Here is a 25,629-nt window from a genome sequence, read left to right as displayed (position 1 = left end):
ATTAATATCTGGAATAGCTGGTATTGGAAAAACATGGTTGCTTAGAAAATGTTTGCTTGATTGGTCAAATGGATTAATTTGGAAAAATGTTGAACTTGTGTTTTATTTGGAATGTAGGAGGCTTAATCAACATTAAAATATTTCTAATATTAATGAATTGCTAAATGTTTTCTACAAAGATATTGTTAATGACATTAACATTAGTAATCATACTGCATTGTTTATAATTGATGGATTAGATGAATTTAAATATATGAATGAGTTATTAAATTCAAGTTTAACTTGTAACTATCCTATTGTTAATGCTTTAAAAGAAGTTCAAAAATACAAACATGTTATTGTACGTAGTTTTATGCAATAGATCCATACCAAAGTCTATCTGCAAAACGTCACAATAAGTTAACCATTCAAATAATGGGGTTAATGAAAATGGAATAAATAATTATGTAGAAAATCATGTTGTGGAAGAAAAAAAGAGGAAGAAGTTGTAAAAACAACATTAAAGGAGTCTCCGATCCAAAGCCATGGCATCTGTTCCATTTTATTTGTCTTCGATGTGTAAAATTATAAGTAGTTCAAAAAAAAATAGATTCAAATTCTTTCTTAACAATGACAGATTTGTATGGAAATATTTTTTATATTTTTTACGAGAACACATTATTAAAAACAATAAATTGGTTTATGAGATAATGGAAGATAGTTCCAATAAAAAATATATTTTGAATATTTGCAAAATTGCATATAAATTGTTTGTTGAAAATAAAATAATTTTTTCCAAAGAAGACATTCAAGCTTTTTATAGTGACTTTGATAAAAATGAAGGTAATTATTTTGTTGTAGAAAAGATTGAAACAGATCTAGTTGTATTATCAATTCGCACATTTGACAATGATATACATGTGTATATGCATATAATTGTTTAGGTAAAATAAAGAGGTTATGGCCAATAAGAGGCTGAAGATTATACCGATGATTTGTGGATTAGCCAATAAAAACCAAAACAGTTTGATAAAGTTTCTTGTTAACCTGAATCCTTTGAATGAATCTTTACCTTGGCTTTCAAGTTTTAGTAAGTCATTTTACAATAAACACACTGGTTCAATAAGATATAAATAATATAGACATTTTTATCTTAATTTTAACAAATTATTTTGTTAGTGCAATCTATTTATTTATGTATGTGTGTTTGTGTGTATTTATATTAGGTAAGGTTTCAACATGTTATTTATGTTAATTCATTTTTCACTATAAAAGTTAGAAACTTGGCTAAATTTTTCGATTCATTGACTTTTGATTTCATTGACTTCAATGCAAAAGTTAAGAAACAATTGATTTAGTTCTTGCATTAACTTTCATGCTAAGAGTTGAGAAACAACTGAATTTTAATAAAACTTTTTTCACAAATGAATAAAGTATCAACTTTTCAATAAGATACTTTCATTAACACAGTACTTGGTAGTATATCTGTTTTTTTATAAAAGATAGTCTTTTTTAAGAGTTTTTGTTAATAAAATATAACATATAGGTTTTTATCAAATTTGTTGACAATATAAGTTTATGGCATGAGACGTTTTTAAAATCTCATCAACAAGTGATTTTTTCTAGACTTTAAAAGTTTGTGAGATAAATCCACAAAATGAAATATTACTTTGAAAAAGTTTTATATTTACATTTAAATTTACTTTAATTTTTATGAAGGATTTTTAATACACAAATCACTTTTTGATAGAGTAACTAAATGTTTCTTATATTTATTTGTTTATAAAGCATGCATTATTTCCAAAATGTTAGAAGAGGATTATATATTTTTTTATATTTACTTAAGTGTGTTTTTTAATGATAAGTTAAGGGCTGGAAAAAACCAGCTAATAAACTTGATTTTAGTCTTAGGACTAAAATTAAGTGCAGTATTTGTTTTAAATAAAGCTTTCTTTACTTTCACAGGAGTTTCGGTACTTCTCGTAATGAAAATACTAATTTTCATGACTGATAGAATGTTTTGGTAAAATTGTTTTTAGAGTGTTTAGCATTTTTTCACATTATTTTAAATTAAAAATTTTCATGTTTTCTAAAATCTTTACAAAAATAGCCTTCTCTTAAGACTCAGGTTGACATACTTTTGAATTTTTTTTTTCAGCAATAATATAAGGAATTTTATTTTTATTTCTTTTGGACAATATAACAAAATTCCAAAAATGCTAAAAATTTGAACCCAAATATATCTTTGTAACTTGATGTGATGGTGAAAAATGAGTTGCATATTTGAAATCAAATGAGAAATGCTAAAGGAAAAATCTATTGTTTGTCCTCCACCAGAAACCTGTGTAAATAACTGATTTTTTAAATATCAACTATGTATACAAACTGCAAGCTGCAAGTTTTATATATTAATATGACTGTCTTCATAATTTATTTTATGGATATAATTTATTATTGTTCAATCAACTCCACTTTTTTAACCTGAAAACCTTTATATATATATATATATATATATATATATATATATATATATATATATATATATATATATATATATATATATATATATATATATATATATATATATATATATATATATATATAGTTGTGATGTACCAATTAATTGGTATTTGTCGATCAGCTATTTTTGTCACAATCGGCATCGATATTGGCCTTTTTTTTATTAATTTACTGACTTTTCCAACCAACAGCATTTAATACTATTATCCTGCATTATAATAACAATTAAATAATTAAATAATTTGGAATTTTTTTAAGAAATAGTTTATATTGACTTTGTTTATAGGCAAATTTGTTTATTTTAAGATGATGTTTATAAGCTTTAATTTAACAGCTGAATGTACTTATAATTTTATTTCCATAATGATGTTTTTAGAATAATTTTATTTTGTGTTGTTCTATTTTTAAGCCTAAAAGTAATCTATTTAAGCATTGTTATCTATATGTTTTCAAGTGCAGGCTTTAATATTTTTATATGATTATTGGTAAGATATCTAAATTACTAATTTTGTACAGTTACAGAATTTTAAGTAGATTTTAAGTTAAAGTTGCAGGTCTTATTATTATTCTTAAAATTTTAATAATTAGTTAATTCATCAGTATCAGCATCGGTCTTTTCCCATGTGTTGGCATTGGTTTTACCATCACAAATGTGCTATTGTTATATCACTTATATATATATATATATATATATATATATATATATATATATATATATATATATATATATATATATATATATATATATATATATATATATATATATATATATATATATATATATATATATGTATATACATATATATATACTAATTATTTCATAGACTGCCTGCCCCAACCAAACCCTCAGTCTATGTAGCAGCACTCTGTTGATAGTCTGTCTATTTGTCAGTCAATGTAGCAGCACTTCGCACATGTTTTACAGTTAAAAAATAAAAATAAAAACATTTGGAATGTTTTTAAAAACATTCTAATTCTAATATGTAAATCTTAAATCCGCTGTTTTATCATTTAATTACTTCTCGTAATTTAATTAAAGCGTTTTAACATAATCTATCTTTAATTTTGTGGCTTTTAAAACCACAAACAAGTGAAGGCCATTTTTACCACAAGTTTGTTCCTTAGCTGTAAACTATATATATATATATATATATATATATATATATATATATATATATATATATATATATATATATATATATATATATATATATATATATATATATATATATATATATATATATATATATATATATATATATATATATATATATATATATATATATATATATATATATATATATATATATATATATATATATATATATTACATAAATATACTCAAATTTCAAATCAAAGTCTCAAATTTCTTAACTACTGTAAATTTAATACATTTGTGGAATATGCTGACAAAATAAAAAAACAATTTTAAGAATTTATTATTTTTGCTTTTTTAAAAAAATATTTTTTATAAAGGGAGGTTTAATGTAATTTATTTTTATAGTTTTTTGGAGAAACTTATTTTCGTGCCTGCATTAGGTAATCATTTCCGATTTATAAATAAGCATTCATGGTTTGCATGTGTAATAACTTAGCCTTGCTCACATAGTATTCATTTTTTGCCAATATTGTTACATGCAAGTGCTGTTTTAAAGATGATCAAATAAGTAACAATATTTTTATCTTTTAATTCCCTTATAAATTTTGACAGCATGGTGTCTTTTGAATACTTTTTGTTTTTAAAAGATTGCTCATGATCGGCAAAACGTTTTTTCCATTCACCCTCTGTTATGCCAATATATTGTTTATCAGGTACATTCTTAGAGGAAACAACACATTTATATACCACATTTTTTTTATAAACAACTTCCACGCATTGAACAATTGTTTTTTTATAATGAAAATTTTCTGTAGTTTTTTTATTTTGGTTTTTCTTTTTTGTTTAACTAAGCATTTTTGTGACCTTTTATAATTCTTTCCATATTTTTTGTGCAACTGTCGCTAACTTTAATTGTATTTTGATTAAAAATTTTATGGGGGGGAGGAGGGGTTACACCAAATTACATTTCTGGTTCGCTTTTTTGTATTCTTTTTTTCAGGGTCAAATTTTAGTTCAAAATTTTAAAGCCACTTTTAAGGACATCTTCAAATATTTGTTTAAAAGAATTTAATACATTTTCATTAGAGGAGTTCATTTAGCCTGTTATTAAATGAAATCTGGATTTGTTTTAGAATTTGGGGTAGATGATTTGAGTTAGATGTTAATATACAATAATCAACGTTTGGTTTTCTTAAATATAAGCTAATATAAATTTTGGAGAGCTTAAATGTGACGTCAAAGAAAGTTCACATTTTTAAATTTTTGTTTATTTCTATTTGGAAAGCCAATGCTCTGAAAAAATTCTAGTAATTTTGTAAGCATTACTATTAAACCATAGTTGTGATAAAGGCCTAATTCTTTTATATTCATTATTTTACTTAATAAATCTAAAATATATAGTCTAACAAATTCATAAATTTCTGCTTCATTATAGCTGCCCATTGTTACATCAAAGCAGTCATGTATGTTTTTCTAATTCCAAGTTTCCTTATTAAAATAAAGTTTCTCTGTTCTAAAGTTCCCTCCTCAATATAAGACTCAACTAAGCTCTCAATTCGTGAGCGTAAAAGATACTATAAGAATAAAAAAAAAAAAAAAAAAGAAAAAAAACAAAAATTAAAAATAAATTGATGAAAAACAAAAACATCCATCAAACCTGTAGAATTCTGTCTTTTCGTGCAGCACCTTAAAGTATAAAGGTTTCTTTACAATGTTTTATTATACGCATTGTTTTTTCAAAAATAACTGTGTGGCTTTTTGCAAATTCAATTGTTTTATCTAAAATATCTGTAGTTATTGAGGGGTAAAAATTATTAATGTCAAATTGAATAAATGTACAGTCATTTTTATTTTCGATTATGGAACCGATTTATAACATCAGTGGTATTTTTCCACTGTTGCAAATTTTATTTATTTTAAGTTATTTCTTAATTATTCTCTATTATTAATTTTTTCCAATTAAATTTTGCTTACATGTCCAATATTTTGCTTACTTGTCCAAATTTTTTGAGGGAACCAATACTATGAGGAAGTTTTAAAAATGTATTATTTTTAGTGTAATGAAGGCTTGGCCAGGTGCAGTTAAGCATATATAATATATACATTAGAGTATTCAAAAAAAAGTGAATTTTCAATCTAAAAAACCATACCCCCTAAATTTGGGGCAAATGTATAAAAATGAGCTACGCAAAGTTTGAGCGCTGTCCGATCAATTACCCCCCCCCCCCCTCAAGTTAAAAATTTAGGGGGAAAATTAACCGAAAAGTGGTAATTTTCGGGTGCCTTGAGGGAGGGGTAATTTTTTTTTTTCAAATTTTTTTTTTCCTGCTATATGTATATAGGCCTATATTTTTGTTTAAAAATATATGGTTTTTTTCCTACTTCTCAAAAATCTATGTTTGGTGGTATTGAAAATCATGAAAATCAGAATTTTTGTAGTTAAAGTTAGATTTATATATATATATATATATATATATATATATATATATATATATATATATTTATAAGCCTTGTGTGTATTAACATATACACACAAGGCCTTTCTAACTATTCCCAAGACATGCCAGAGGAACAACTAACTTCATTTTGCCAGAAAGAATGAACAGTTGTTGGTTGTGACCTCAGCAATGTTGTTTATCTATATTGAAAAAAACACTATTTATCTATATTGAAAAATCGAAATAAGCAAGAATAAATAAATTTATAAATTTATATTCAAGTTCTATAACAGAAAAAAAATTTACAAATCTAGTAATAATCAAGTTTAACTCTTTATCTTTTTTCGCATCACACCAAGTTAAACTTAATCTTTGAAATTGTACCGGATTTTTGTTCTTGTGATCTGAATACAGATCGATTGTCACAGTTAGCAATCTGTTGTGCTTTTCGTTCATACCGGAATATCTATGAATATACTGCCCCATCATACCTATTGACCGTTTTGAATGGTCATTTACAAAAATCAAAGTTTCAACATATTTTTGAAAACTTTTGAAGCATGACTGAGTATGCCAATAGTTTGGTGGAAGTGAGAGCCAGTCTTGAACTCGTTGCTTATTAAACCCAATCATGTCAAAAATCGGGTAAGAAAAGAATCAACCAAGGCAGTGGTGGTTTTTTCCCAATTTTTGTATTCATTTTATAAATTTCCTTGATATCTTGCTTTACTTATTCTCAGGCTTATAATAGTCAGAGCTAGGCATATCAAATGACAGAATTGCTGATGCAAGCGCCTTCTCCTCTGATGCTAACTCATCATCTAGCAAAGCTATAGGTATCCTACCTAAATCCGAACCAACAGTGTTTATACTGAGACTCTAATACAGCATTGACAGCTATTGGGTTTGTACATACCTTCTTGTACAGATGCATTTGATGTATGGCTGTAATGTCAAGAAAAGGAGCTTTGATGACATCCTCAGATTGTAGATACCATTTTGCATAAAAGCAAACAATAAATTCTGTAATAAGCTTAATTTCAATTTTCAGATTATCATTTTCCTGAACAAACGTAAGTTGATTGGATAAAAGCCGAAGCTTTAGATAATAAATTGCTTTTCCTAAAAATCTTGTATGATGAATAGCACCAGTTTTTCTTACTTTATATGTTATAGGGGATAAGTACGTAACAACTAATTCTGCAAGCTCACTTCTATCATCTCTTATAATACCTGGTTTACTAACGTATGCTTTGCAAAATGTTAATGACTTCATAGCTGCTTTCAAAAAAATTTGTTTTAACCTTATTCCAATCAAACCGTAACAGTAGAACTGAATTATAGTTAAAACTAGGTTCTTCAAAAATCCTTAAGCTGGAAAAAGAGGTATCAGGTCACTATCTTCTTCATTGGTCACTAATTTCCAAAAGTGAAGCATTCTTAATTCAGTCACATGATGCCTACATGCTGGAGGAGATACTTATCCAGTTCTTGAGATATTCTGAAAACTGATCCCTTATTCGTCCCAGTGTTGGATGATGTTGTATCAAAGCATATTCCTCTAGTTTTTGACGTAAGTTGATACTCCTTAATTAAGTTCATTACACCTAAGAACTGATCTTCACCAGTGGATGACGCTAGTGGAGGTATTCCAAGTAGGTAAGTCTGTCCATTAATGTTAACTAAAACAGCCATTCTATCCCTCTTAACATTTTTCCTTTGTTTAGCTCAAACAAGGTCTTCCCAATCAAATGAATTATTCATGGATATGGAGATGCGTCTATGGCTGCTTTAACATCTTCTTTTGAAATTTTTGCCATGTTTTCATTTTCTTTTTTTCATTTTTCTATATCAGATAATTAAGTACTTTAACTTATTTAAGATCAACACCTGATTGATATAGAATTGCATTTGTCTTTCTGTAAAACATTTGGTGATATATCACAGGCTGTAGCAGTAAATGAAACATTACCAGCAAAAACATCTTTTGGAATTTTTGCAATTACTGTGTCTGGGTTTTCATAGACTTCTATATGATACCAATCACCTAACTCGAAATCAGATTCAATTGAAAAAATAAGTTCATTAGGTATTCTATGACAAATTTGGGTACATCATCTCTCAAAATCTTAGGCTGTAAAAGATTTTTCTTCCTGATGCTTTCTTTTGCCTAATTAACAGAAAAAATTTAATTTTAAAATTAGTGGAAAAAAGACAGAGCTTGAGAAAGAGTTAAAGTAATTAATTAAAAGTATTGAATACATTTTTTATTATATTTAATATCCTCTGAACCAATAACAAACTTTCTTTCATTTTCCTGATCTTAGAAAAAAGTAGATCTTCAATCTTGTCTTTATGATTTTATCTTTACTGATTGTGTCTTTGAGATTAGAATTACCAGCCCAAAATAGTTTTTTTATTTCTCAAACACGTTTTGTTTAGCCAAATCACAGGCTGTTTCCCTTTTTGCATTTTTTTCAAGTTGGAATAAGACTTATGCAATTTAAAAAGTTTTTTAACTAAACTTAAATCAGTTGACACATCAATGACTAATCCAGGGTCTCTTGATTTTAGACAAAATACATTCACAACAACTCTCCGAACATCTAGAAAAATTTTTTTTAGGGGGACAAGCAATAATATCTGATATTGATACAGTACGACATTGTTGGTTATATATTAAATGTTGAAGTATATCCAAGCCTGTTGGAAGTTGTATATTTAAATAGAAAAATTGATATTTTATAAATAAAATAAATTTTTTAGCAACTAATGACTCATTATAATTCCAAATATAATAAAAATGTTTATACCTGATATAGCTGGTTTTGCCTCTTTTATAATAAAAAGTTTTTTTTTCATTGACCTAAGTTGTGCTTCACTCATTTTTAATTGTATGTACTAATCTGTATTTATTAGAAAAATTCAAAGTTTTAAACTATCAGAATTTACAGGAAAATATATGTATATAACATTAGGCATAACAGAAAATATATTTTAAAAAATACCAATTTCATGATTTTCAACATCACCAAACATAGATTTTAGATAAGGAAAAAACCATATATTTTTAAACAAAAATATAGGCCTATATATATAGCAGAAAAAAAAAAACTAAAAAAAAAATTGCCCCTCAAGACGCCCAAAAACGATCACTTTGGGTCAATTTTCCCCTAAATTCCTGCACTTTGAGTAAAAACGAGCACGCTCAAACTTTGTGAGGCTCATTTTTTATATATTTGCCCCAAATTTAGGGGGTATGGTTTTTTAGATTTGAAAATTTACTTTTTTGAATACCCCTAATACATATATAAACATTTGCACTTTAAACAAGGCTGAAGCAACCACTATTAAAATTGGAAGTTACTGAAACAGAAAAATAAAGTCTATAGAGCAATATAATGATTGACAAACACCTAAAGAGATAGCAAATTATCATAAATAGGAGACAAATAAAGGGAGCAAATTCCAAAGAACTTTGTTTTAGAGAAAAGATGTTTGAACCCTTTGGAACGGTAAATGGATGAGACATAATTGAATGACTAGTAATATGAGAATGTATTTTAGAAGATGGCACAAGAGACATTAGACCTTTAGAACAGTGTCTATTATAGTATTTATAGAAAATAGAAAAGAAAGGCAACATTACAATTATGTGTGAAAGGTTGTAGGTTGGCTGGAAAAGAAGGTCCAACTATGTTTACAACATGTTTTTGCACCTAGCCATTTTAAAAAAGATAGGGCGTCTTACAGATTGGATCTGGCGAATATGGCAACAGTATTTCATACAAAGACAGATTTAAGATTTTTAGAGATATAGATAGAATCCTGAGTAAGAAAGTGACATGCATAATGAAGTGATGCAACCTTAGCAGATGCTATTTTTGCAATCGATTTGATATATGGTTTCTCAGAAGATTGAAAGTAAGATGTTAATCCTAGAAGATGAACATCAAGTATATTTTACTAACATAGGAAGATCTAGGTTATTGTGATGATAAGATAAGCTGAAAACTATTCAGTTTTATTTGAATTAAAGTTCACCAGCCACTGTGTTTGGTACATAAATTTTACTTTGCTGCTGTTGCAGAAGTGAGATCCTTTTCAAGCTCAAATGCCCCCACCTCCCAAGCAATCAGGTAGTGCTGGCTTCTTATCAAGACAAGAATACATAGTATATCATCAGCAAACAATGTCACCTTAGATGTGAGAATTTCTGGCAGATAGGTAATGTAAATTAAAAGGAGTAGGGCCAAGGATGACACCTTGAGGTACCCCTGAAGTTACAGGATATGAAGATGAGTACTGTACATTGAGGTTAACTTTTATACTATAATTAGTAAGGAAGGATTCAGTAACCTTAAAGAAGTCTACGATACATCGTAAGAAGAAAGTTTATGGAGAAGACCACATGCTAAATTCTTATCAAAGACTTTAAAAGTGTTGAGAGCGATAACCTTAACCTCTCCACATCTATCAAACTCACAATAAAACCTATTCGGTTATTAACGTTAACAAATTAGCAGTAGAGCGAGAAGATCAAAGTCCCAAGATAATGATGGTCAGAAAGTAAGTTATTAGATTCAAGATAAGAGATTAAGTAATTTGTTTATTAAAGGCATTAATCAAAAACATTGCTTATTATAGTAAGAAGACTAATGAGATGGTAATAAGTTGAGTCAGATCGCTTTCCAGAATTTTTAAAAATCGGTGCTGTTGAGGTTGCTTTCCAGCAGGCTGGACAAGAAACTGTCTTAAAAGCACTTTTTAAATAGTTTTAAAAGTATAGACAACAGCTCTGAAAAACATTTCTCCAAGACTATAACAGGTATGTTTTTCGGACCTCAAGCTGTATAAGACTCTACACAGGAAATTACTTTAGATTTACTTTAGACAGAAGCTGGAGTGATATGAATGTCAAGCAATGTATCAACTTGTTTGTTGGCTTTATCAGGTAAAGTGCAACTGCATAGAGATAATAATAATGAAAACTTCTTATCTTTTGAATGTAAAACATGCACGTAGTGTTGCTACATTTTACTATCTTATAGCCTGCTGCTACAAGAGAGTGTTGCTGCATTGACTATTTTATAGTCTGCTGCTACAGTGAGTGGTGCTACATCAATTATATTATAGCCTGCTGCAGCAAGAAAGTGTCACTACATCGCCTGAGGGTTCAGGCAGACGGTCTATCAAATCCTAAAAAAAACTTTTATTTTTAAAAAATTGTTTTTAAACTTTTGTAAAATGAAACAAGCATTTTGTTGCATTAAAAATATATATTATATTATTCAATAAAATATATATTCATTAAAGTATATCTTAGGAAACTGGTTCTCTGGGAACAGAAAGATTAGTCACACTGGAATAATATGGATTTTAGGTAAGAAAGTTTATATTTTAGTAAATTTATATTTATATTCTTTAAAAAAAAATTTTGAATTTTTTTTTCAGTTAAATGATTTTGTTTTTGTATTGTCGTTGAAAACTACACAATTTTGTGTAGAATAAAAAATAAGCATATAAGCAGACAATACAAAAAATTTTAAACAATCTAGAACCTAAGTCTAGAACCTAAATGTCTAGAACCTAAGGGTGAATTCCTTATCAATATGTCTTTAAGCTGTGTTTCTTTCCTTGTAAAACATTCATTTAGTTTTAAAATGTAAAAAATAAAAATTTTGTGTACCATTTTTATGTTTAAAAAAAAGGCTTTCATGATTTGTTGGCAAATAACTAGATACTCAGTGTAGACATTTCATAGACAAGATATTTTAAGAAAATACTATATTATACTCTAATATACAAATCTATGTATGTTGACAGTGTACCGTAACTAAAACAGTTAACAGATGGCTTAAACTGTCAATTGTATGAGTCAGGAAAACATAAAGAAAAGAAAGGGTTCTAAGAACTAATAATAACCAAATAAATTTTGACATCAATAAGTAATAACAGTAAAACAATAGGACTTATTTAAATGCAGAGACATTCAAGGTTAAGTTTTAGTTAATTGAACAAGCTGTGATAGCCTGTTGAAATAGTGGCTAGGGTGCTATTTATTGAAAAGAAAAAGAGATGCAGCCATATGATAATATGAAGGAGGCTAAAGTTTAGCTGCTTAAGCAGGTCCAATGACATTTACAATGTTTATTTGAAAGAAGACCTTATCTAAAAGAGAGAAGGTTTTAAGAAAAAAATTACATAAGTATTCTATACAGGAAATAGTAAGAGATTTATAGAGGTAGAGTTTATGATTATTGTAATTTTATGTTATTTTCGTCAATTGACACCTATCAGAAATGTGCAACAAAAAGTTCTCCAAATTTTGTTTTAATCTATTAAACTTATACTCTATGGCGTAAGATGAAATAAATCAAAATAAGATTAAGATATGCATAAAAAGTAACTCTAAGTATTTTGCTTTTTGTTTAAGTATTTTTCTGTTTTTACAAGACAGGTCCAAACTTACAGTGTGACATATGGCGCATGTCTAAAATAAAAAATTCTAAAATAACAAAAAAAGAGATCTTTTAACAACTTTTCTTAAAAATTTCTGATGTATCAGACTAATTTATTTAAAACAATTAACAATAGTGTAACAATTAGTACTATTTAGGATGAAAGTATAATACTTGGTACGCATGTTGATAAAGTTAAATCATTTATTTTAAGGCTCAGACAAACTCAAAAATGGCTGATGAAAATTAGCACCTGTCCATAGCCAACACAATTTTCTTAAAATTTTTATGCCCTATGCACAGTGGAACAGAGGTGTCCAAAATACCAAAAAATGATGGATTGCACCATGAAAATTTGTCATAATGGTAAAAACATGTTCATTAAAGGAAATATCTAGTTAAAAAAACATTAAATATTAATTTAAGTTTATCCAGTTATTTACACGTTAATTTGACATGTGTTCCAAAACGCTATTTTGCATTTTTTGTTCTCAACTTTCTTATGCTACTATTGTTTTAATATAACTTTATTGACTTTCATTTTAAAATATATTATTTTAATAATCAAATTAATTATTTTAATTAACTTTTAATTAATTTTTTTAATTAATTATTTTAATTAAATTAATTAATTTTTTCGCATAGACTTTAAAAACAATTTAGCGTAATCATTAGTTATACATCAAAAACAGACAGTTTCAATATTTTTTTTTTGCTAATAACCTTTACTATTAAGTATTATACTATCAGATAAACTATCCTCCAAAACATTTGACTATGTAAATCTCATGCTAAATGTATGTAAATAGCCATGCATAATTGTTTGCTACTTTTTGCAATAAAAAAAGTTATAACATAAGATTGGTCTTCAGTTAATGGTCAGTTGATGAGAAATACTAAACATATAAAAAAGATGTTTAGTACACAAAAAATGCTTACAAAATCTTTTGCTACTGTTATAATATATAAGTTCTGTAAATATAAATATAAAAAAGTTATTTTTATGACAAGCATTGAAAAGTAGTATTTTTGATGTTTACACTGATAAAAGTTGTCTTGTCCATTAAAATATTTCAGATTTTTCACCAAAAAATTTTAATTTTATAATATATTTTTTTATATTATATAATTACATATTTATTACTTTATTTATGTATTTTATATATAAATATAATTATTCTAATAAAAAAAACTACGAAAATAATTTTTGCATAAAAAACTAGATTTTGCTCTCCATGTGCTATGGAGCCCTGTCCATAGGAAAAAATTTTTTTTGTCAAAATCTTCTAAATTCTACACCTATGCAGAGCTCAATATAAATGAAGCAAAAAGTACAAAAACACTATAAGGGAAAAAGTTAACTGATAAAAAGTTACAGAGCCTTAAAAGGTTATTAATACAGGGGGTAAAATTGTACAAAGTAGAGCATGCAAAAATAGGTTACAATTATTTTTAGAAAAGAGAATGACAATGTATTTTATTTATTTAAAATATAAAATTAGTTTATAGTAGTGTAATCGAATCTAAATAAATCTACTTTGAAAAAATTAATGTTTAGCAAACACCATACCACCTATACAAGATGCTTTACAACAGCATCTCTAGAGCTGTTAAGGTACGCTTTATATTGCTGGACGCAATCATTGTAAAAGAATCCATAATTGGTTAATCCATGTGAGTAGGGTTAGATTATGACAGACAATATTTACTAAATTATTTGGAAGATAATTTTGAAAGCTCCAAATGTGCAGTTAACTTTTAATATCTTTTGGAAACAGCAGTGCGATGCACAATTTGCGATTACAAAATTACATTGTTATTACGTTTTATTATAGAGTAATGTGTACAATAAATATTATAAAATATATATAAAATATAAATAGTAAAATTTAACTTTAGCTAACGGCCTAATAGTATAGATATATGTGTGAGCTTGAGTCTTATTGTATTGAAGGCTAGAGTTTTTTTCTTAAAATTAAAAAGAAAAACAAAAAATAATAAAAAAATACCTATTGTTGTGAGACCAAACACTCAACTTCTATGTATGTACAGAAACTGTTCCAGCCAGTAAGTTAGTATCATGTCAGATTGCTGATTAAGTGCAGATAACTGATCTAAATGCTTTTATATTTGTGTCTCCTTGTATATATACATGCATGTTAAAAGACAAGGAGGCACCATTATTTATACACATATAAATAAATATATACATCAAAATAGAAGCTTTTTATCCCATTATCGTAACATTGTGCAAAGTAGACTACCAATATTCAGGTTAATACTAAATATTCTTTTTGTCAAATACATTATTTTAAATATTGTTTAAAACTTATTTTTACGAATGGTGAGATTTAACTCAAGTTGTTATGGCAGTGGTCAGGTGAACTTAATTATGCAAGATCAACAAGAAGTATTCAGGTTAACACTATCTAAGTTTAAACTTACCTTTACATAAGCAGAATAACATTAGGCTGCACTAGGCCACACATGATGTACTTTAAATTACAATATCATATATAGACAAAAATTTTCAACCAAAATTTCTGAGCTCAGCTGAGTGCAGTAGGTGCTAGGCTTTTTATTATAAATGATATCCAATCATAGATTTTGCTTTAAAAAACAAAAGATGGCGCATGAAAAACGGTTTTAATCATTTAAACCTTGTTCAAATCTCTTTTAAATAGCACTTTTAATATTGTTGTGTTATGGAACATTTATAAACAAGGATAGAAAAATAAGGGTTTAGAGGCTAAGAACTAATAAGCCCCAAAACCTTTTCTATTAATAATGCCCATTTTATATCAAACACAAAAAAATAACAGAATATGGTTTACTAAAAAAATATGGGTTCTTTACGAGATGTTGGTCTGGAGACTCGGTTTTAGTCTTAAAAGTCTGGAGTATTGGTCTTGGAACTTTACTCTTACATGAATTACTTAAAAAGAATACGTAAATATGTAAACTTTACTTTAATTTTTTTTTTTGTAACTATGATGTGTGGCTACTATACATTTAAATTGTTTATTTTTAGTTTTTATTAGGGTAAGCGAGGCAAAAAAACATTCTTTTTACAAATAATTTCAAAGTTTTTATATTTTAGTTTTTATATATAAAACTTTTAATTTGCATTTTTTTAAATGCATTTTAATAATAGGTTTAGTACTGTTCTTATAAGGCATTTTTATCATTTATCTTTGAAAATCCATTATTTTGCAAAATATTGTGATATAATCTCGTAACTTACGAATATGACATTACACTCTCAAGGAAATAATAACAATTTTTTTGTGCTGCTCCTAATGTGACTAAAAATAACAATGAAGTTGAAAATGTTTTTACTAACCATTTTACCCTAAAACTATTGTATCAGATTGTAAACAATGATTTCACCAGTATTCAGCATTGAAAATGATTTAAATGAACAGAAAAAATATTACTTTTAATTTGTTTACTTTGTTATTCTGCATAGTTTAAAAAAAAAAGTTTTCAATAATGATTTTTTTTAGTTTGGCTTTCAGCAGCATACTGCTGTTTTTTTTATTTTCTGTTATTTCCACATTTATGATCTCAATTTTTTGCTTAACAAAGACAGAAGGGAAGTATTTTTCTTAAATTCTGTCTCCTTCCTTTCCAAATTCGTTTAGGCATGTTTTGACAATAGTTTTTCTTTTTTGCAGATCTGCACAAGGCCAGCCAGTACTTGTACACTGCTCAAGAATTTTGACAACAAATAAATCTTTATCTTTTAGTAATATTGCAGTTCTTTTGCAATCAAACTCTGTTATTTCATCTTCTTTAGCCTTCAATTTCTCAGTGGTTTCTTATTTTTTGCACAACTTTACCTTCTTCCTCTTTATTTACAGCCTGTTTGCTGGCTTTTTTATATCCTTTTGGCATCATAGTAATTCAGTTTTGGGCCTCAAAAAAAATTGTTTGATCAGACAGAAAATTGGTTCTTTTTTTATAAGGACATAAAAATTCTATAAATAAATTTCACCTATCTTATAAAATAATATTATATTATAAACATATATCTAATCGAAGAATTAATTTGTGTTAAATTGACTTGGTTTTTATGTTACAAGTAAATTGCCTTAAAATGTGCATACTTGTTGTTTTTTTGAATAAATCAAGGTGTTTTTTTTCTTTTAAGTCTTTGTTATTTATTTGCATAATTTTGTTGAGGATTTTACTTTCGATTGTTTTTACTTTTAAATAATATATGTATAATTTTTGTTGAGTTTTGAAGATTTTCTTATACTGTTTGTAATCCATGGTAGTTTTACATTTTTGTTTTTATGGAAAATTTAGATCCTGCATTTTTTTTATATATCTATTGCTTTAAACTGATTTTATGATAAATACTCTAGAATATGGGGTAAGCACAATTATACATTTAAAAATCTTTCTATAAAAACAATTGTTACCACATATAATAATATTTCATCTTTTGATTTTTATTTTACTTTCTATTGATTTATAAATCGTTTCAAAAGACACAGAAATAACTTGACTAAACATTTTTTCTAATGGATTGTTTGTAAACTATTTTACTTTATTGGTTTCTGTTTTTTTTCTTCTTGAGTTATGATTTAAGTTTATACTGTTGATTTATGTGACTTCTATTGAAAAATGATTGTTATATTTTCTGCATAATTTAATGCTCATTTGATCCTTTTAGCTGGCGTGTTTTGCTTGTGAGTATAAAATTAATTTTATTAATTTACAAAACTTTTTAAAATCATTCTTAGATTTTTTTTATTTTTATCGTTTTGTCTCAGTCTGTGTGTGATCTAGGCTTTTTTTATTCTACCACACTTTCATTTTTTCTAAAAATTACATCATGCATGGTGCTGTTTATTTCTCTCTGTTTTATTTTCTTTTGTTTTCTTTGTGTTTCTATTTTTTCTTATTTGTCCTAGCCCTTAAATAGCATCTTTGGGGGTTAAGACTTCACCAGTTTCTTCATTAGTTTATGTTACTATAGTTTAAGTTTTTTTTCTGAGGGTTGTGTTTCTGAATTTATTGCTTCATTCTGTGTCCAGCATTCTTGGCAAATCATTCTTGAATCAAAGGTGCTCGTCCTGCTGCACTACTTTTTTGTAGGCTGTTTTCTTCCTTTTTTATAGGTTAACCAAAAGATTTTGGATATTCTTTCGGTCAGCCTATGCTTCCATTGCCTGCTAAATGAAACAATTCAGGTCTTGGCCAAAAATTTATTTTTTAAATTATGTCTTTTTTGTTAATTATTTTGCAGAACTCAATGATATGCTCGAAAGTTGACCAGATTTTGGCTCTCCTTGTAACATATTATGAGTTTTTTTTCTTATGTTGTATATTTACCTTTGCAATTGATTAGATGCCCTTACCTAAGATTGTTCTTCTTTAATCAAAAAATAACTGAAGTCAATTTTTGTTTTCATTGATCAGACAGAAAATTAGTTCTTTGTACTTCTTTGAAACCAGAACAAACTAATCTTGGTGTTCTTAGGTTATCTTGACAACCAAACTTGCATAGATTAGGGTTAAAACAGTGGCTAAGTGAACTTACCCAATAAACACAGATTGGTTCAGAGTTGGTGAATACTTAGTTAAAATAGTCGAAAAATGAATAAAACGTTTCAGACCTATTATTGACTGAAAATGAGCACTTTATTTGGAATCCATATTTCCAAACTTTTTATATAAACGTTTTACAATATTGACTGGTATAAGTCGCTATTCTAAATGTTTGATCGACGTTTAATAAGCGTTTATTATATTATAATTAAGTAATATAGCCATTGGACAGAAGACTAACATAACAGCTTAAGTCATGCGGTTTATATAGGCATAATTAAAACGAAAATGAAAAACATATTAAAAAAATTTTTCGCTGACTAATAAATAGATTAGGACTTTTAAGATTAACGTTTTAAAGATTAACTTCCTTACAACAACTGAAAGCAAAACGATTTATAAATAAATAATAAACGAATGTCGATTGCACCATTTTAATTCATGGAAGTTAAAAAGCTCTTATCGCAACAATCTTTTATACTAAATGCCAACATATCAATGGACTCCGATGTTTTAGAAATTATTGATGGCGACATTGACACTGTTAAAAAAAAATGAGTTGCTGGTCTCTTATTATGAAAGTCCTGCTGCAAGAACTTTTTTCATAAGTTTTATAAGCAGTTAAAATTCATTTTGTAAAAGCTAGTATGGTTGTGTAACAGTAGGTATTCATCTTTGTAATAATAAGAATTTTAATAATTAAATATTTATTTTTTATTTTAAATACATTTTAGCCTAATTTAGTTACATTACATTGCTAGAGAAAATTGGTGATCCTGGTAAAAACCATTGCATATGTTATGTCGCGACGTTACTAATTTTTGTCAAAAATAAACAAGGATGGTATAGGAAATTGTCGGAAACTTCACGTTCGAAAATCCTCTATATATAAAGTTGTTCTGTGTAATTCCAATTTTGATTTATGAATGTACATCTAAAATGCTAACTATTTCACCCTAGTTTTTTGCGGTTAAAATCAGGTAACGAAATCAGACAAAATCAAATACGAACATGGAAGATGATGTTGCACAAAAACAGGGGTATGACAATCAAGCGGTAGACGAAGGTTTTTGATGATGCTTAAACCTAGAAACAGTGATCCAAAATATATTTATGAGTTTATTAATTTAATTAGTAATCTTTGACTTAATCTTAAATTAAACTTATTTTCTGCTGAGATTAGATTTAAAAAATATTTGAGTAAATTGTTACTACAAAATTTCTACTCAAAAAGCTTGATCATTTTTTTTTTTAATTATTAACATAAACGAGCACGAACATTTTGTTCACTATAGGAAAAAGTTTATAACTTTATATAAAGTTTTACAATATAAAAGTAAACTATAAGTAGTATAGTATAAAAGTTTATAAACATATTATAATAGTTATAAAAAATATAAAAAATAAGACCAGGTCTTTTATAACTATATCTCATTTAAAAATTTAGTTTTTTTTTAATTATATCTTATTTATAAATTTCATCACTTTTATAATTATATCTTGTTTATAAATTTCAAGATTCCGATAGTAATTCCTATAATAGTCGTCTAAAATACGTTTGAATATCGATGTTTTATGGATGTTTTCTCTTAACGTTAATCTGGATTTTGTTCTAAACGGATAATCGACCAAATATGAAGTTTTGTCTTAACGTTCTTTTGACGTTTAAAAGATGTTTATGCGTTTTCTGGGTAATTATGCAAGTAGACTACAAGTATTCAGGTTAACACCATCTGAATTTTTTTTTTTTTTGTAATATAGTTTTGTAAAAATTATTTCAAATTTATTTTCACAAGAATAGATAAGATTTAGGCGAATCACAGTTTTTATTTAAGTTTCTAATCTACATTGCCTGTGGTGAAATAATTTACATTGGCAAAATTTTCCGCCCCTGCCCAAACGTGAGAGCAACAAGTTCATGAAGTATTTTTTGTACTATTCTTAACTAGACTTATATTCATCGATAAATTTTAAGTTTCATAGTATTATCTATTAGCGTTTAAAAATTATTACCATAAAAAATTTGCAACCCCCTCCAATTGAGGGGGGTTTAAACTTTATATGGTCATAATTTTTGAACGCTAAAATATTTTAAAATGAAATCTAAAATTTATAGATGAATATAAGTCTAGTTAAGAATAGTACAAAAAACACTTCATCAACTTGTTGCTCTCACGTTTGGCAGGGAGGGCGAAAATTTTGGGGCTTTTTTTGTTCCCAGCCTCCAATCATCGCAATTTTTTGCAAACCCTCATTATTTGACATAAGTATAAACATATAAATGTTTGGAGTTAGCTCCATGTGTGGAAGTTACCTATCTCGAACACCAAAAAATTCTTTCTACGCCTATGCTTTTGTACATATAATTAAAACATTTTTATTTATATTTTTAAATATTTTTTTTGTTCATTTTTTTTTTTTAATATATTAGTAATTCCTCCTATTTGCCTTTAATATGGATGACAGTGTGAGATTATTTAATCTTGAAAGTTCAAAAGATATAGCGGAATTTATTAGTCAAACAAAATCTAGTCTAAAAATCTATTAGTCTAACAAAATACTATATTTTCTCAACCTTTAGTTAGAGAAATGTTTTCTTAAAGAGATATTCTCATGAATTAGTGATGTCTTAAACTTATTCAAGAAGTTCAAAAAATAAGGGTTACCAATAGAATTCAGTGATATTTTACACCGTTTTAGAACAATCCCAAGATAACATAAGAAATGAAAATAAAAGAAAAAGATGCCAGACATTCACAAAATAAACGATTAACAAGGCATAATGCCATCCACCTAATTGTTTGACACACCTAAAAAGCTATTGCGGAAATTGCGTAAAAACTGTCGCGGGTTTGACGTTCAAAAAGATATATCGAACATGATGATTAACATATTAAATTAATATTATATAAATGTTACACTTCTTTTCAAAGATTTCAGAAACTTTTTTTTTTCAATTTTTTTTATTATATTAATTAGCTTTTTAAAATAGTCACTCGAAGTTTATATCAATTTGATAAATGCGCCTCTTTGTTAAAGTAGCAGTTGTGATGGAATTTTTAGTTATTGTAAATATTTCATATTTGTTCAAAGATTATTTAAGCATATTATTAAAAAAACGGTTACGGTTTAAAACTGATTTCAATAGGAAACATCAAGAAAACAATAAATACAAGTATTTTACATATATATATCGTTTGCTTGTCTTCGTTACGTTTATATAATAAGAAAATTTTTATGAAATTATTTATAATATATAACTTTATATTCGCTTCATTTATAGGTATTACTAAAGTAACTGATAATAATTTACAAACTTTAAATTCTGCTTTTTAAAAAAACGCGTTTTTACACATTTTTTGTGGCATTTAAATTATGTTAATGACGTCAGACAAAATAACAGTAACCAAATCTATTTTTTAATTTTTTATTTTATTTATTTCACATCAATAAAATTATTAGTTTATGTTCTCCAACGAAAATATATAATTTATTATTTATTTCACATCAATTAAATTAATAGTTTACGTTCTCCAACGAAATTATATAATTTATTATTCGACATATTATCAAGCTTTTAACGTTATCTAAACCTTATGGCGAAGCCTCAAATACTTTCATTTCGAATATAATTAAACTAACTACTTTAAACGCTATAAATATACTATAATTAATGTAATAAAACTGAGTAAATAAATATACCATAATTAATGTAATAAAACTGAGTAAAATACATTTCAAAAAATTCATTTCAGAAAATATAAAAAATCTTCGTGAGACCTGGAAAGGCATAATTAGATTAGATTTGGTTCAGTTAACTTATATGTGTGTTTAATTAATGTATGTTTTGTCAACTCTAAGCAATTTGGAGGTACATTATTGACATTTTCGACATTTATTAGACTATATATTTCATAAAAACGGTTGCGATAGTTACGATATCATTCTATAAAACTAAACGGTTGATTCAAAATTTTTTCGAATATGTGAAAAGATCTTTTTAAAGTTCGATCGTCGAGTTTTAAGTATATACAACCTAACGTTTTTTTTTTTCTTAAAAAAGTTTTACGAACTCATAGCGTCACCATCGTTTATTAAAACATACACGGGTAACAAAACTTCCTGAAATTCGTAAGTAATTTATATATAGTAATATATATTCGTAAGTAAATTCTTCAGTTTTATATTCATTTGTTTGTTTTTATTAAAAAAGTTTTTTGTTTTAAAACTAAATTTATATATTTCTAAAACAATAACTTACGACGACTGTCTTTTGTATAGGATTGATGATAATAAGTATTTTTTTATTGTGGATATATCATTTTTAAATTATATTATAAATATACAAGATTAAATTGCTAAAATATATAAACCTTTCAATTTAATGTAACATTTATTATAATATTTTGATTTCTATCCATAAGCTTATTCTTTTTAATATAAAATAATAGCATATAGATACGTGTTTATAATTTTCAAACTGTTTATATATTTAATCGTTATATGTTAATGGAAAGAGTTTTAAATTAATATGAAAATGGTGAAATATTTTATAAAAACGAACGATTTTATATTGTTTCATCTCCATTTGTGTATGAAAATTCTTTATAAGAATATCGCAACTTGAAAATAATGCTTTAACGAAATTGAAGTTTTTTATTCGTTAATTTGTTTTTTTTTTTTTTTTTTTTAACGTATGGAAATATAATATGAGTTTCCTCTTGGAAATACGATAATTGAGTATGAAAGAGTAAGTTTTTCAATTAAAGGGTACATTGAAAATAGATGTAAAAAATTAAATAAATATGTTGAAAAAGGAATCAACCTGCCTTCAAAACGTTAGTGGTGCAAAAAAAAAAAAGCATATTTATAAACCTTAAAAAATTCTTAAGTTAACACATCATCTCGCCACAAAAACTCTACACTGCAAAAAAAAATGTTATCGTCGCGTGGAAAACATTGTTTTTACAAATTTTTTACTTTAAAAAATGTTTGCCATACTTTTCTATGCCAAAAGTTAGTACATTATGATAAATGTATAGTATCTATGTCATACTACTTTTATAACCATACTGAGGTATTATTCAATTGCATTTTCAACCGACTGTTTTTTATCGTTTCTTTTTCGTTCTATATGTTTACAACATTTGCACAATATGGTACTATTTTTAATGTAAGTCGACAGTTCGTCTAAGTTAAATATTCTGGCATGAACCTGTGTTTCTTTTGCAAAAAGTTTCAGAGAAATATTTTTTTTATGAAACAGTTGTGAATGAGAAATTATTTTCTTGTTTACGTTAAAATGTTTGTTACATGGATTTATTTTTTACTTTTTAAAACAGTATGTCATTTGATGCAATTTTATGCGTTTTAATGGTAAATTTTAAATTTAATCGTTTATCGGCTTATCTAAGGTATGTTTGTTGCTTGTTTTTATATATTGTATATATATTACATTTTGTAGCTATGCTTTAATGATGAAATAATGTTGACTATGATGTGTAAAAGTCTCTTTATTATGAATCTTTCTAATTTCTTTGTATTTCACCATGACAGCCTTTTTTCATAAGTCTTGCGTATTTCTGTTTAGACTTTAATCGCTCAGTATAAATCAAGAAACGCATTTTGTATCACATATTATATTTTATCTTATAAAATTTATAAAAATATATCATTTGGAAGAAAGATAAAATGCGATAATGCGGATATTTTCAACGGGTTATTTATTTGAATAAAGTGCGAAATATTTTTCCTAACTTTTTTTTCTGCACTTTGTTCCTGCACTTTGTTCCTGCACTGTTGAAAGTTTCAGTATTTTACGAGTTCACTATAAATCGTCCTTAAAGAAATAAATTCGTCAAAGTTTTTAATCAACGTCGAAATCGAATGAACAAATATTCTTTTTACAAAATTTCTTTTGAAATTTGATTTATAAAAAACATTCACTTGTTTAATAAAATGTTTTATATTTTATTAAAACAACCGAACGACGAAATTTTTTTGGAATATATGAATAAAAGAAAGTATTTTTAAGTTATATAAATGAATAATTTTTGTTATGTTATTTTAAATATATTTAATTTATTACTTATATTTAATTTACTTCGTTTTAAAAATGTGATAAAATGTTTAAATTAACAAAATTAAAAAATTGTCTATATTTTTATAATTTTTTTAAAGAATTATTTTATTTAAAAGTTTCACTATTTTAATATTTTTATATATCATTTTAATTTAATATTAATTTATGTCTATAATATTATTATGTAAAATAAAATCTATTTAATAAAAATAAAAAATTGTATATGATTTTTTATTCAATCATTAAATTCATAAAAATTAATAAAATTATATGTATGAATATGTAGAATATTATAATGTATATAATTTTTAATGTTATAATTTATTATTTTAATAATTTATTTGTTTATTTTTATAATTAATATTTAATTTTACTTTAGATCGTCTAAGTAAAAGTAAAGATCGAAAAGATTACCATGATTTATTCATTGAATGTTTTTATGAAAGTCAATCATCATTTACTGATGAAATAAAATCAATTGTTGATAAACGATGGTGGAGTATTTCGATTGACGATGGAAAAACTTCTTACTTAACTTCTTGCGAAAATTATTTCATAAATCATTACTTAAAATCTGGAAGAAAGTTACGGTCGTTACGTGTTGACAAAAATATTTTAAGTGATGAAGAAAAAAAACTTTTAATACAATGTTCAACTAATGTTCGCTATGTCATCTTTCGTCGTCCAATTAATTTCGAAGGATGGAAACCGAAAGATAAGATTGAAGTGTTGTACTTATGGATCTCACGTTATTTAGTAACAAAAAAAGATTTTGAAGAGAATTTTCTTCCGTGGATTAATCTTTGTGAAGAATTACATCTTGAACTTCACAAAGACATTGATTTTATTAAAGAAATTTGTGAATGGATTCGTTGTTCGAATATCAAGGAGTTTATGATCAAGTACCGTGAAAATTATTTTTGTAACCTCGATGAATTAAAAAACTTTACAACAAGATGAAATATTTAATATTTAAATATATTAAAAAAAACAATAATTATAAATAAATAATGAAATATTTAATGTATTAATTTATAATAAATATGTTTTTAAATATACAAATTAATTTTACTAGATTATTAGATTTATTATTTAAAAGTTTAAATTTTTATTAATAAAATATCATAAAATAATTCGTTTTCAAATATATTAATAGTTATAATTATAATATAAATTATTAATTTATTAAATATCTATTATTATGCTATATAAATTTTTATAATTTTTTTATTGTTATAATTATTTTTTATTGTTATTATTATTATAAATATTATGCTTTTTAAATTACGGTACATAATTTATTATTTATTATTTACGGTACATAATTTATTGTTGTTTTTTTTGTTATATTTTTATTTTATATTATATTTATATTATATTCTCAGTTTTAGTTATTATGTTATTAATATATAATTTTTTAAATAATATTGTTTATAAATATTTGTTAAATATTTTATGTATACTTTTATTTTTTATTATGTTTAAGAATTT

At 25.8% G+C, this 25,629-nt stretch overlaps 1 protein-coding gene across 1 annotated transcript; it reads left to right on the top strand.

The window, feature by feature from the left end:
• Window positions 1-689: 689 nt before the first annotated feature.
• LOC136073952 (uncharacterized) lies at window positions 690-25,098 on the top strand. Its single transcript, XM_065786252.1, has 4 exons — window positions 690-822; window positions 935-1,069; window positions 11,363-11,419; window positions 24,518-25,098. Exons 1-4 carry the CDS (start codon window positions 690-692, stop codon window positions 25,096-25,098), a joined length of 906 nt encoding a protein of 301 aa, XP_065642324.1.
• The last annotated feature ends 531 nt before the right edge of the window (window positions 25,099-25,629 follow it).

The sequence above is a fragment of the Hydra vulgaris genome, chromosome 01, assembly GCF_038396675.1.
Source record: "Hydra vulgaris chromosome 01, alternate assembly HydraT2T_AEP".
In the NCBI taxonomy this organism is placed as follows: Eukaryota; Metazoa; Cnidaria; class Hydrozoa; order Anthoathecata; family Hydridae; genus Hydra; species Hydra vulgaris.
The sequence above is the reverse complement of the archived record's forward strand: the minus strand, read 5'-3'. Positions and strand labels throughout refer to the sequence as shown.

Bases quoted from the DNA above. Each gene is read 5' to 3' on its own strand.
- LOC136073952 (XM_065786252.1), top strand. From the start codon at position 690: ATGGAAGATAGTTCCAATAAAAAATATATTTTGAATATTTGCAAAATT. The intron at 823-934 runs GTAATTATTTTG...GGTAAAATAAAG, and splicing joins TGACTTTGATAAAAATGAAG to AGGTTATGGCCAATAAGAGG. The intron at 11,420-24,517 runs GTAAGAAAGTTT...ATTTTACTTTAG, and splicing joins TGGAATAATATGGATTTTAG to ATCGTCTAAGTAAAAGTAAA.